Source organism: Homalodisca vitripennis, chromosome 4 (genome assembly GCF_021130785.1).
Source record: "Homalodisca vitripennis isolate AUS2020 chromosome 4, UT_GWSS_2.1, whole genome shotgun sequence".
In the NCBI taxonomy this organism is placed as follows: Eukaryota; Metazoa; Arthropoda; class Insecta; order Hemiptera; family Cicadellidae; genus Homalodisca; species Homalodisca vitripennis.
In genome coordinates this window covers 150,697,832-150,712,551 of record NC_060210.1, presented here as the reverse complement: position 1 = coordinate 150,712,551, position 14,720 = coordinate 150,697,832, and the positions used below count along the sequence as shown (strand labels likewise).

Below are 14,720 nucleotides of genomic sequence, written 5' to 3'. Positions count from 1 at the left end.
TGGTGGTTATAGTGTTATTTTTTCTGTTCAGAGCCTTGGTAGTACTCAGCTATCTGGTTTCAACATTTTGTATTTATACGAATGAGTACTTAAAAATCTCTGAAAGTTCATTGTCTGTTTAAGTCTAATTATTTTTCATGTTTTCACATTTATTTATCAGAAACATTAACTATTTAACTACTTGTCAATCCTATGGTATATGTTTATAGTTATATAACAGTTACCAGTTCTCTCAATTTTTTAAAACTTGTTCTATGGTTCTTTACGGATTTATAGTCTTAATCTGACTGTTAAATGTTGCTACTCGTATTTAATTTAATTTGTTTAGATTTGTTGTAGTGTTGCTAGTATTTTTTTATTTTAAAAGTTAATTTAATATGGTCGGTTACCTACACAATTTTAACATGCCAAAAACTTCACACATATTATTTAAGCACAAAATAACTATCTTGGACGGTTATTATTTTTTTATCCAAATTCATTGAATTTCTTAAACAAATATGAAAAGTAATATACAACTTTTACATACAAAATATATAAATATATAATATAAAATATATAATTGGAAGTAACAAATGTAGAGTACAACTATGAGAACCTATTCCTCTATAAATCTCAGCATAGCCTTTATTGAAATATATTAATGATTTACGTTTTTATATAAAATGTTATGATAACATATGAAAATGTAGTAAATCCAATATGACCACCACTCAATATTAACACTATTTACAATTATTACACAACAATATATGACATGAGTAATGCTGTAGATGGAGCTTATATTGGTCACTGTTAAATTACATGAAAAACATAAAACCAATATTTAAAACTTTTATTTGTAGTTTGACTGTCATTACAGACATGAGTAATGACTGCATTAATTATTGCATTATTGCAATTAAGACTTATTTCACTAAATTATGGGTATTAGCGAGTTAAAGCCTTACCCTATTGAGATGAAGGTTAAAGGAAGAATGTCGTAAAATAATTAAGTAAAATCTAAAACATTTCCTTCTAAGAATTTGATTTTAATTAGATCGATGAATTACTGAGCGACTATCTCACTGGTTATCTATTATCTGGCTCTTGTAAAGTGATTAGTGAATCAACATTTACAGTTTTTTTAAAGAATTTGTCTTTGAACCCTGCAATAAACAAGCGATAAGATAACAGGGATAATCGCTATCTCGGTGCAAGGAAATTGAGGAAACCGTTAACGCTATATAAATAACGGTAAGTTTGATGGTCATAATATACCTAACTGCAGACCCAGAAGCATACATAGTTGGCTTCGAGATGACAGCTGGAATAGTTCTCGGACTTTTGGCCCTGGTGAGTATCAGTATTTGATCCTAAAGCCCGAAGTTTTCTGTTCCTTTCAACCATTACAAATTTTATAAATTAATATTACACATAACTGTTTTTAAACTACCAAAATAATCTCCAAAATCCATATTTTTGTCGATCCATATAAGTCGTCGATTCGTCTTTCTTACTATCTTGTGGTATCTCATATTCTATTCAATAACCAATGACTCGTTGGCCACATCGATAATTTAACGGTCGTTGCCATACTATATAATAAAACTTTAGTTGTCATTTTCTTATATACGATTAATTTCAATTAGTTATGGATTGCAATTGATGGCCTCAATAACCAAATAACTTTACATTTTTTATACATTTTTTCATGACAATACTAATTCAGTTTATTTCTTATCTCCATGACATCTGTTAAAAGTATTTTGTTTTATTAATTTTGTCTAATAACTATCGCTGATTATATTTTTCTTTTTTAGAGACTAACATTTTCAAAGATATGTAGTGTTCTAGGCTTATCAGATTTGTTGTGCAATGCATACCTCACACAGCATTATCTTTTTGTGTTGAAATCAAATTGCAAAGAAATTTAACAAGTACAAAACTTTTAATCTTTAACATAGAATTATGATAAGAAGTTATCACCTAAAATTAATACAACTATAATATTATAGTACTGACGTAACCTCAGGTACCTTTTGGTATGTACATAGCCTAATATAATTATGGCCTTTTCGATGTAAAACCTGTATTCTCCATAAACTTAGCATTCATACCATTAGACCTTTTCTTATCAAAAGAATATTTGTAATTGTGGTCCCAAGCTCAATGATGTGTACCTTTCTAATTGGACACGTTAAGGAAATTTACACCACAACTGAAATAAGTGTTTGATCAACAGTGCCTGACCAGCAGCGTAGTAAAGTCGCAGTCTGCAGACACCAATGTTACTGACTATATCTACTGGAAGAAGTCGGACATCACGGCGTGGCATCAATACTTCCCTAGTCGCGTGTTGGAGGAGGAGCGGCAGACAAACCTGGCAGCTGTAGCCGCTGTCTCCAGTCTTGCCTTAAGTCTGAAGGAAAGTCTCAGCAAAATTGTACAGTTCCAAGCACAGGAACTGCTGACCGCGCAGCAGATGATGGCTGGCACAGATGCTGAGGGCTGCGTCAATGGAATCTCCGACTACATGTCCAAGGCTATTGCTGAGGGTAAGCTGCAATTCTTAGCTAAAATAAGGATTCTTAGATGTATTGAAATAATTTCTCTTCTAAATTAGATCTATATTGTCATGGTCAATAACTAATTAAGGACTTCCATATACTTAGGATAGTTATATGTATCTCCACTGTCAATGATTGACTTCCTAAAACTAGTGTACCTATTCAGTACGTCACTAAATATTGTATCAAATACATTGTAAATCATTTCTTTGCTACACATCAATTTCTTTGCTAATAATTACCATCTTCACATCACATTACTCGATCATGCTTTGCATTCCCACATGCTTACATTATAATTCATATTTTCTGCGTATATGTTTTCCTTTATTAAATTAATTTATTTGTATTTAATGACTTGCAGTATTAAACAAACAAACTTACGACTTTCCGCCCAATCTATTCCGTTAAAGAAGTCTCACTTAACCAAAGCGATACAATTTCCTGTACTTATACTAAACTACATATTTATTTACCATTGAATCTGGGTTTAAAAACTATGAGCAATCACTTACTAATTCTTTTAACTTTATATATTTAAGACTTTATAATGTTCAAAATCTCATCAAACACCTTTCTTGTTTCAGAAATCTCAAATTACAAAGACTGTGCAGCTGACGCATTGCCAAAGTTAAACCGATTGAATAGAAAATTGGCCCGTATTAATGCCACCTACATGTCCGCCTTTAACAAAGTCCTGGTCCGCATTGACACCTGCGCCAAGACTTACCCCAACAAGGACTCCATTGACAGGCTCAAGTCCTGCGTGGAGGCGATGACTGGTAGCTACTTCACCGTGGCCAACTCCACTCAGAAGGCGTTATTCCCCAGTCCGTCCATGACCTACTTCCAGAATGTGGTGGTGGGATGTGCGAGTGACGCCGCTACCGCCGTCGCCGTCGCCGACAAAGGATCTCAGTTCCTCCAGAAATTGTTGGAATGCTCCGCCCTCGATTCTGACATTGACCAAATGACATATGCAGATCAACTGGTAAACTTCTAAAGTTACACAAAACAAATATTACAAATCAAAATTTACCGAAATTATGTTTCATAGGAAACAAGCTTTATCATTTAAGAAGTGCTGAATTTGTGTAAGGACCAATATATCAGAGTAAGCGATTCAAATATAATTATTGGTCACTTTTATTACGTTTAAATAAAGAAAACTTTGCTTTTAATCCGTATGAAAGGAGGTGTTTTGCGTACTAGATACATATATAAATGTTGATCTTCCGTCATGAATACTATTGCACCCACCAAATCTTGTATAAACTAATTTCAAAAATATGACTAACACACGAGTATATTTTCTAGACCATTTTTTTTACATATGTTTCGAATTTACTATTGCTCTTCACATTACAGCTTCACAACAAATCACGTTCAAATTCATGTGGATATAATACAAACTATAGAGTAAGTCTAAAACGTGTGTTTTCATTTAAAATATTGAAAACGTAAAAATGCTTGTAGGTTCTTTCCATTTCTTAATAGTATGTGGATAAAGTGTAAAAAATAAATGTTTAGTATTAAAATTATTACTTTATATACAGATATTACTAAACATCAAGTATCGTTATTTTGGGTGTTCTTTAAATAGTAAAGTTAAATCTATACACTAAAAAACTAATCTATGAATGATGATTCAAATGACAATTTAATAACAAATATCGCAATGTGACAAAGACCCAAGGTATTGACCAAACGGTGAATGTTTACCCGTAAGGTGTTAGGAACTTGATTTCCTGGCATATGTGGGACGTTCACAGAGGATGAAGTACGCGAGAGAAGGGGGACAACAACTAGGTCCTAATGTCCATTATTACTGAGTTCACAGTCCGTAAAACAAGATAAAGTAGCGAGTCAGTAAACATTGCATTATGAAAATAATGCAGATAAGAGAGGAACGATACTGAATCAGATTTAAGTTTTTAAGTGGAATGCAGACCTTGAAAATAGGTGGAAATAGTGAACATAAATCGGAAAAAGAACATACACTGTATTGCATCGAGTTCAGAGAAGACAGAAGAAATAATTTGTTCAAATAATCATCATTTGTCGTATATCTTATAAAATAATATTTTTAAGACAACCACCTAATAATGATTTTTCTTCTTGACAGAGCCAGTGGAAGGGATACAACGATACTTTGGCCAGCCAAATCCTTACAGCCCAAAACATCAACTACAACCAGGTGTTAGCAGTTGAGAACGAAATGATCAAGTTTTACAACATCCAGAAGGAGACGCTGGAAACATACGTAATTGCATCCAGAGGCCTTGCCTTTTACCTGAACAGGATGTACTCCTACCTGAGCGATTATTACAACACTGTCACTGAAACTTCATCTGACAACCCTGGGGACTCCGCATGTATAGCTTCCGCCACTGCGTCACTACAGTCAGTGGTCAACTCAGGTAAGGTGGTTCTATGACATTGGCATTATTGATGGATTTCTTTTGTATTTTGATTGATAAAATAATTCACCTTACTGATAAATATCTCAAATTCATTGTGTCTTACAGTTGCCCAACAGTCACTGTCTTGTGACTATACTATTGTGAACAACACCAAGCACATGATGAGACAAATCGCCGGAGACTTCTCGTCTTTAAACTCTCTGATGCCAAGTATAGGCAACGCTGCTCTCCTCAACTGTACCGCCAGAGGCTACATTTATGCACCCAACACCATTGCTAACTGCTTCAACCTCGTCTCCTGGCAGTTTGACATCGAGTACACCAACCGCAATTCTGACATTTCCAAGAACGTAGCAGTTCTCACCAACTACGTGCAGACTTTCTTCAGCGGTTCCGATCTCCCTTGTGGTGGCTCCACCCTCAAGGCCGCTTATCTCTCTGCCGAGGTCGCTCTATACAACTTGCAGCGCTGTATATACATTACCTCTGGAACTGTCTACTCAGTGACCACTCCTGTACCCAACACCATGCCACAGTCCACCACCCAACAAAACCAAACCTCGTTATTGTAATTTTGAAAAATTACCATAAAATACAATATCATAACACATAATTTACAGTGATTCTTTTAGTTTAAATAACTACCTACTTCTACTACTATATTGGCAATATGAAAAATTAATATTTAACACCTATACGTAAATAACCATAATAAATACGTGTGTGTATATATATATATATACATACACACACACACACACATATATATATATATATATATATATATATATATATACTGAGAAATCACAGAGCAATTTTGCAGACATAAAAGTCCAGCAAATCGAACCAACCAATCCATCCATAGCTTAAAGGACATTTGCTAAGGACATTTAATTTACGATACCATTCCCGCAGAAGAGATTTCGATAAGAGAATCCTTTCTAGCCACAAATAACTATACCTGTGCTTAGGACTGATGAAACGTCATTTAGAGAGATTTATTTTACCTATTTAAGTCTATCGGAAAGTATCAGAAAAGTGCACAGAGTACACATCAGAAGCCGAAATATAATTTATTATGTGATATTGTCCAAGGATCTTTAATAACAATCAATAATTTTATAACTTTTAAATTAAAGTCCTATTCACCTATATGTAATGAAAGAACAAGAATTTAACTTGTTTCCTAAAAAAATAAGACTGTAAATAATTAATATCACACATGACATTCTTCTTCTGAATTACATATTTTTCCAGTCAGGATTTTTTAACTTAAGAAATGTCGTATTACGTTGACGCCAGTGGCACATTTGACTTAAATCATTAATTTTCATACTCCAATTATATCGAAAATATGTATAGAAAATTTCAGAAATCAAATTGTTACGCATTATTAATACAATGTAGTATGTTATAAACGTTTTAGTAAAGCAAAATATGTTTTATTAATCACGCTACACAATATACATGACATTTACATTTTTCCATTATGTACAATCCCACAAGTATGAAGGTCATTAACATGTCATAAGAAAATTGTCAATGATGTTTTTATAAAGTTGGAATCTTTTAAATAGGAGCGAGAATTTTGACATAATCCAATTAATAAATTGTAAGAGACGCGAAAAATATTGCATTTTTATGAAACTATTGAAATAACTCATTCAAATTCAACATATTGGGGTGTTACTTTCGGTCATTGTTTACTTATTTGTTCACTTATTAATAAAAGCAGTAATACTCAAATATCACATTCTTTAATTACTTTCAAGTGTGTTGAGTTAAATGGAATACTTATTTGCTACCATAACATTTATTTATTTCAAATTATGTTTTACAAATTTTGACAAATAGTATAAATAAATGTTTAACATTTCTTTTAAGATGTAAAATTAAGATAGTTATGTTCAAAAAAGCTGAAAATGTATTTATCTCCGTAAAAATATTTTTATTACAAAAATAATGAAACATTATTTCACTAATAAAAAATTACATTGAGTATACCCACTATATTAAACAACAAATTGTATTCTGAAGGTCAAAGCAGAAAAGTGGTAAACAACATTAGTATTAAAATGAATTAATGAAAACATAATGCATTACATTTTTAAATATCAAATAGGATTTCCCTAGTTTAAAACGCACCCGCACATGTTTATTATAAATCACACATAGATTAGATAAAGTACACTAAGTAGGCTCGTAGGTAAATTTAAACCCTAAAAAGTTTAAGAACTGTGAGGAAGCAAAGTGTTTTGCAATTTTCTTGGTTTGACCCCATCTTTTTGAGATGGAAATATGATCCTTGACCCTGACACTGAAGAGAAATCCATTACCCAGAACGAAACTTCGCGTAGAGAACTCAGGAGTTCCCCAGCTACATTGGGAGCAGATCTCGTACATCACCTGAGTAGGGTTCCAATTATTGTTTAGTAGTCCATCTTGATATAACTCAACATTCACTGAAACATATCATGATTGGTTTAGTAATGGATCATAGAGAACTCAGGAGTTCCCCAGCTACATTGGGAGCAGATCTCGTACATCACCTGAGTAGGGTTCCAATTATTGTTTAGTAGTCCATCTTGATATAACTCAACATTCACTGAAACATATCATGATTGGTTTAGTAATGGATCATAGAGAACTCAGGAGTTCCCCTGCTACATTGGGAGCAGATCTCGTACATCACCTGAGTAGGGTTCCAATTATTGTTTAGTAGTCCATCTTGATATAACTCAACATTCACTGAAACATATCATGATTGGTTTAGTAATGGATCATAGAGAACTCAGGAGTTCCCCTGCTACATTGGGAGCAGATCTCGTACATCACCTGAGTAGGGTTCCAATTATTGTTTAGTAGTCCATCTTGATATAACTCAACATTCACTGAAACATATCATGATTGGTTTAGTAATGGATCATAGACAACTCAGGAGTTCCCCAGCTACATTGGGAGCAGATCTCGTACGTCACCTGAGTAGGGTTCCAATTATTGTTTAGTAGTCCATCTTGATATAACTCAACATTCACTGAAACATATCATGATTGGTTTAGTAATGGATCATAGAGAACTCAGGAGTTCCCCTGCTACATTGGGAGCAGATCTCGTACATCACCTGAGTAGGGTTCCAATTATTGTTTAGTAGTCCATCTTGATATAACTCAACATTCACTGAAACATATCATGATTGGTTTAGTAATGGATCATAGAGAACTCAGGAGTTCCCCTGCTACATTGGGAGCAGATCTCGTACGTAACCTGAGTAGGGTTCCAATTATTGTTTAGTAGTCCATCTTGATATAACTCAACATGCACTGAAACATACCATTAATACTTTATAAGGTGGATCACAGATACTTCAAAAGTCCCCAGTCACACAGATCAGATTCCGTAAATCGACAGGGTGGGATTGCATATACTGTTTTGCAGCTCATGTTGATGTAAATCGATATTCACAAAAATATAGAATTATATTTTTATCACATTACTTTGAAATGTAACAAATAAAATCAACAGGACTGCTTAGTACGCACTTTCGAAGTCATGACACCACAATATCACTGGTGCTGACAAGAAGCTGAATCTCGAGTTCATTGGAGTCATCAAGTAAGTATTTAGCTCGCAGTTTTTATTTTTAATATTTTATGATCGCACATCAATACGAGCTTGCTCCGTCTATTTAGGGACAACACCTAATCGGGGAGACGCTGATTACTTACTACTAAAAACATGTATTTTTCGTATTTTGTGTATGAAAACCCGTATATAAATAATTAAATCAACATTTTATTTTAGTTTTTTTTTTAAATAACATTTGGCTTGCAGTTCCTATGCCCAATGTCTATTGTGCGTCTGTTTGTCTATGCGCGGACGTCCCATCTGTCTGTTCGCTGCTCGCTGGTAAACAATCAGGCATTCGCTAAACTTTGTTTACTATTGTAGTTGTACTAATTGAATATTCATTTATGTTTGATCATACCTTAAAAATATTTTACCATGGACGGGCTTGAAAGGTTTTGCTGTACTCTCATAATAACCATACCTGCTGGGAGGGAACAAAACCATTTAGCGTATTACTTGTATTTATAGTTATAAAAAGTAAAGGAATTGGTATAGAATCCAGAATTGTGTATCTATGCCATATTTTTGAACTGGTATCTTTTTTGGTAGTTAAACATCCCTATAAAAAAATAACGTATGTCTGGACTAGAGGCTTCGAGGAATTGTTAGCTCTATCAGGGTATACAATATATTTGTTGCGATTTCAATTATACAATTAAAGTAATTTGATTATATGTTTCAAGTTTAATGGTCATAGTTCCCGTATAATACTTAAAATCTACCAATTAAAATAAAACAACCTTTCCACGTAAACACCGCTGCTCATAACAACCGCTTAGCCACTGACGATCAGGCCTAATGATGAAGTCAGCTGATTAGAGCACTGCTGCTAACTTTTAGTTCACATAGTCATCTTCCTGTAAGTGTTTTCATTTAGCAGTAAAAACATCCCAAAAGTAAATTTTTTGTTAGGACTGCAATCATTGAGGCAGTTAATGGATTGAATTTCTATCAGAAACTAATTGAAGCAATATACTGTAAGGTATATCTCATCCGAAGCTTGTCAACAGGTAGCAAGTTAAACATCAATGTAAGCGACATGGAACATGCCACTCACTAAAATCTTTACAATCAAAGCTTTACTTAAGAACAAATACTAAAGTTACTGTTTACTCACCCCAATCACGTTGAATGTAAAACGGACTCTTCCTATCGTCCATTGGTTCTAATTTAGTATTACAAACTGTACTCTTTTGTTTTGGATTCATAGCTACTGTTTGCTCATTTTTTTCGTAAAACATCTCTTTCTCTATTTTCATATATTTTTGTTTGCAAGGTACAAACGGTGGAGTTATTGATCTCTTCAATTTCGTGACAACTTTCTTACTTGTGTTCAATACTGTTTCTGGTTGGGCTTCTTTCTCATGGGCTTCTTTCTCAATGCCTTCTATATCTAAATGTTTTAATTTATTTTGCTTCTTCGCATAAACTTTTTTACGTTTTTCTGCTTTTTTCACCCAAGCTTCTTTGAAAAAGTCGTGCATCAGTTGTTTGATAATATGTGTTCGTTTTTCTGGTGTAAGAGTTAAATCACTGGCGTTGTCACTGTAATCTGGACTCGAAGTAGCCGAACATGTCCCATGACATATATCACAACTGAACAAACAGCGGTATTCTTCGTCATCACTGTCATCATCTAGCCGAACAAAATGTTCAATAAACATTAAATCCATGATTAGAGATTTATCATCAAAAGTCAATTCAAACTCCTCGTCCAAATCATCAAAACTGGGTGATGGCATTTTTCTTGGGGAGGCACTCATGATACCTGAGTCAGAAAAATTTAAATTGTAATTTATCCCTGACAAGGAAATTAAAGCTCAATATAACACTGTTTTTTCTACATTTGTAATTGAACCACAATAAAAAATGCTGCTTGGATAATTATAAACATAAAATGTCATTTTTAACAAGCCTATTAGTATATAAACAACATGTGCTTAAACAATTTAGCAAGAGGGAACATTAATCTGTAGGAGACATTTAATATATTGGATAGACTCAGTGACACTTGGCCCATCCATCAGTGACGTGCTGCAGAGTGTCGGGGCAGCTGCAGTAAATAGCTGCAGGTTTGCTGCAGATGGAACTAATCAAGGGAGCAAGTTATCAAAGTGAGAGGGATCACTTCTTTGGGAGGATGAAACATTTATTTGTTAATGATCTTTTAAGACAGTGTTTTTTGAAAGTCAGAATAGTAGATTCTAATTTTTTAAGTCCGAGAACATTTTTTAATCCACATTATTGAGAATTTGTGATAGTTTTCTTTTACAACTTCTGAAATATGTGTTCATGTAATAGAAAAATACTTATGCATGAATTTAAAAAGATTTAAGTTTCCTTTACATTACAGAATATGCAATCCACTATTGATTTATCAAATAGTACACTCGCGTGCGAGGAGGACCCGCCGCATCGGTCCAAGTGGAAAAGTGCCATGTACATCGACAATTTTAAACTTAATATTCCCCATCTAAGCAATTATCTAAGCTTTATTTATAACCAAACAATTTCACTATCGCTCAATCACAAATCGTGTTGGCTTTGATATGTTTATATTTCATTTCTTTGTCTCGAAATTAGGCTAAACCTGCCAGACTTCAGAATATTTAATTCTGAAGTACTTTACAAAAAGGTTTTATATATTTAACTCCAACCTTTATTATAGTATAATATCTTTTAATCAAATGCATTTCTTAGTTAGAAAAATTACAAAATTAAGTAATCATATTTACTGAACTAGATTTAACTTGATAAATTGGTCTGATATTTCTTACTAGTGGATCTTATTACGAAATCTATGATTTATCCTTGATATAAAGTTATACACTTTGTTCATTTATTTTTAGTATAATTATCAGGAAGTTGATGGAATCGGAATATTATTTTTTTTTTTTTTTAGATCATATATCAATATCTTAAGCGTAGTCAAATTCTGAAAACTACGCCACTAAAATTAACATTTGCTTCAGAGTTAAGAAAGTTATTCCAACTAATTTAACACTTTACATAAAATTTATAGGGTTTTCAAAGCCTAAAAGGAAATATTATACTTATATATCTACTTTTATTTCCAATCATAATTTGCTAATACAATTATAACGACCCGTAACGGTTACCTAAGTATCAGTAAAACATCAATTATCATAGTATTAGACAACGTAGTTTTATAATAATATGACCAGAATACCAGTATCATTCGATTAATGTGATAAATTAATATGTTAATAAAAGTTGGTATATACATACTATAACTATATACATTGTTTCTACTTATTGTGGAAGAATTAACAGGTAGTTCGGAAGTACAGTTTTCATGTACCAAGTTCCAGTTTTCATTTAAGCAGTTGTACACCGTAAAAAATGGTAAATAAATTTAGTACAAATTACTAAAAGATAAAATGAAAATTATATTATTTATTTTTAAAAGTATTGTACTGATTCAGTTATTTATTTTCATATTATTTTATTAGTAATTAAAACTAAAATTCTTGAACGATTTTATGAATTATTTAACATAAGTTTATATTTATGTACAACATTAATTATTCAAAAAATAAATGCATATAAATATATATTTATTACAGTAAATTACTTTTTTTAACTAAAAAATATTCTGATAAAAAATGCAATATATTTCTAATTCCAATTTATTAAAAAGTATTTAGTACGTCATACCACGTGACGCGTAACATACTTCGCTGAGGTCTAATTTAAAATGACGTCTAGTGCTCATTTCCTTATTTGCAGATACAAATACAGACATTCATGCGGAAAAGACATATTTACATCCCCAAGCAAACAAAATAGAAATTGTGTCAGCCTGCTGAGTGAAGTTTCAACGGCGCTCATTTAAAGTCTTTGGTTGGACATAGAACATCATAGAACTCATTTTTTTACGTAGAAATGAAGTTTGAAGTAAAATTTAAAGTGTAATGATGAAGATATAATATACGTAATGCAGTCTAATTTTTTCCCAAAAAATTCATTTTCATATCAGTGTTTAAATTACAAAAGTATACACACCATGAAATGATGTGTTGGGATAGTTAGGCTACATGTTTTAACTTGTCACATGTGAAAACCCTTATATAGTTTGTTTAAAAATGTATTTATTCCGATATTTACCCGTAACGCCAATATAATACATATTCGCTCACGTTTGGCCAAATCCAATGGAGTGACATGCACCATCATCGAACTCAGTGTTCCTCTTATAGAAATGAAGCTTCGTGACAGACAGAAGTAAAATTTTTCAGCCCCTCGAGTGGAAGTCCTAACTAGCACTGAGCAAATGAGTTAATTATATCACTTTTCACAATCCACCTAACTTAATATGGTAAAATGTCCAAAGGTGTCATTCAAGTTTCTTTCAACACTTGTTTGTTCTATAATTTTCTATTTGCCATCTTGGTTACGCATAAGACTAATGTAAAACTTTTCACTTACGTTCAGCCAAATACCTGCTCCATACACCATCATCGAATTGGACGTTCAATGATGCTTGATACAAGGTTTTTAGTCAGTGTTTAAATAATAAAAGTATAGGCTACAAGGCTACACACTATAAAATGATATGTATGTGTTGGGATAATTAAGTTACATGTTTCAATATGTCACATGTTAAAACCTCTTATGAGTAGATAGAGTTTGTTTACGGATTTATTTCTTCTGATATTTCCTCGTCGGCCAGTCAGTATGTTCTCGAGAAATAAAATGTTTCCAGCCCCTCAAGTGATGGGCTTCGCTAACTTACAAAAACAAGCTGGACCTACATAAAATAAAAACATTTACCTATCGCATTTATCGTATTAAATAAAACTAGTACGTAATTTTACGCCTAAAGTGAAAAATCTAAAATCTCACATTACAATAGACGTTTTATTGTGTGGTATTGGTGAAAATATTATTAACTATTGATAAATCTGGGGAGAAAAATATCAGCGTTAATTATTAGTAGTATCAATACTTATCTCTTCACTACAGCAGTGTGTACACTATTGCTAACTTAACTCACCTCTTAAGGAAGGATGGCGATTGTACATAATATATGTGGTAAAGATGAAAATAGATGTGTGTGATTCGCCGTATAAATACAATATACTGAAACATGAATTGTGTAACCAACTACTTCATATCTGTTGACGTATCCATCGTAAATATGTGTGTTACTTTACAAGTATATCACTTTCAATCTAGTAACAACTCCACGTTTTAGTGGAACACTTACAGCAAACGTATTCCAATATTAAATACAATACTTTTATACATTTACCAAGTCAATTACAAAATTCTCTTTACGCTTACAGAGATGACAGGAAAAAATGAAATATTTGTGACACAATAATTAGTGTTTGTTTACAGGGCGTTAAGTATTGTAACAGCTGATTTGTTGATTGCGCCACCTGTTGCTGATTACCAGATCAAGCTGATTGGCTCAATTACACTTTAACATGTGATCAGTGCTATGGAATTCTAATGCTTAACCCGTAGCTTTAACTTTTAACATTTAGGATAGGAATATATCTATATGTCACACATAATCTTGAGTTTATTTCATTGAAAATTCGTCTATTAACTGGCAAATCATATCACTAGTATAACAATTTTATGAATTCTATAATGGGTATAATGGGTTAATGGGTATTTTTTTAATGATGGAAATTCCACTTGTTGAAGTATTTTGTTATTAAAATAATATTTTATGCACCGATATTACTATTCTTTCACAAAGTTGTTATTCCCAGACGTGCAGTGTTAATTGACTTCACAAACATCTTGAAACATTAAACTTCGCCAGAGACAATCAGAACTTGGTAGACACCGGAATATGGAGCAAACTTTGTGTCACCGGAAAACAATTAGAGTGGCTAAAAGGAGTCGGAAACACTTGGGCTTAATGACTATAAGGTTCAAAATGGGGTTCCCTGTTTTGGAGATAAAATTTACTTCCAAAATATTGTCATCTACAAACATTAACTGTAATACTATCACTTGGAATACAATTACAATATGAAAACTTCTTTAAATAACACTAGTTATGGCATAAAGGAAATTTTCCATTTGGTTTTGCTCATGTGCAATTGAACTTAGGAATTTATAGCTATTATAATAACAACAT

At 32.6% G+C, this 14,720-nt stretch overlaps 2 protein-coding genes across 2 annotated transcripts; one reads left to right on the top strand and one right to left on the bottom strand.

The window, feature by feature from the left end:
- Window positions 1-1,202: 1,202 nt before the first annotated feature.
- Window positions 1,203-5,585, top strand: LOC124360338. The gene is made up of 5 exons (XM_046813887.1): window positions 1,203-1,335; window positions 2,225-2,537; window positions 3,137-3,540; window positions 4,675-4,969; window positions 5,078-5,585. The coding sequence occupies exons 1-5, from the start codon at window positions 1,246-1,248 to the stop codon at window positions 5,542-5,544; spliced, it is 1,569 nt and encodes a 522-aa protein (XP_046669843.1). The 5' UTR covers window positions 1,203-1,245; the 3' UTR covers window positions 5,545-5,585.
- A 2,442-nt stretch (window positions 5,586-8,027) lies between these two features.
- On the bottom strand, window positions 8,028-13,956 carry LOC124361229. Its single transcript, XM_046815272.1, has 3 exons — window positions 13,617-13,956; window positions 9,717-10,367; window positions 8,028-8,149 (listed from the first exon to the last, which is right to left on the bottom strand). The coding sequence occupies exons 1-3, from the start codon at window positions 13,642-13,644 to the stop codon at window positions 8,028-8,030; spliced, it is 801 nt and encodes a 266-aa protein (XP_046671228.1). The 5' UTR covers window positions 13,645-13,956.
- Between the last annotated feature and the right edge of the window lie 764 nt (window positions 13,957-14,720).

Bases quoted from the DNA above. Each gene is read 5' to 3' on its own strand.
- LOC124360338 (XM_046813887.1), top strand. From the start codon at position 1,246: ATGGTCATAATATACCTAACTGCAGACCCAGAAGCATACATAGTTGGC. The intron at 1,336-2,224 runs GTGAGTATCAGT...TTTGATCAACAG, and splicing joins TTCTCGGACTTTTGGCCCTG to TGCCTGACCAGCAGCGTAGT. The intron at 3,541-4,674 runs GTAAACTTCTAA...TCTTCTTGACAG, and splicing joins TGACATATGCAGATCAACTG to AGCCAGTGGAAGGGATACAA.
- LOC124361229 (XM_046815272.1), bottom strand. From the start codon at position 13,644: ATGTACAATCGCCATCCTTCCTTAAGAG. The intron at 10,368-13,616 runs GTGAGTTAAGTT...TTTCTGACTCAG, and splicing joins TCGCCATCCTTCCTTAAGAG to GTATCATGAGTGCCTCCCCA. The intron at 8,150-9,716 runs GTGAGTAAACAG...GATATGTTTCAG, and splicing joins TTACATTCAACGTGATTGGG to TGAATGTTGAGTTATATCAA.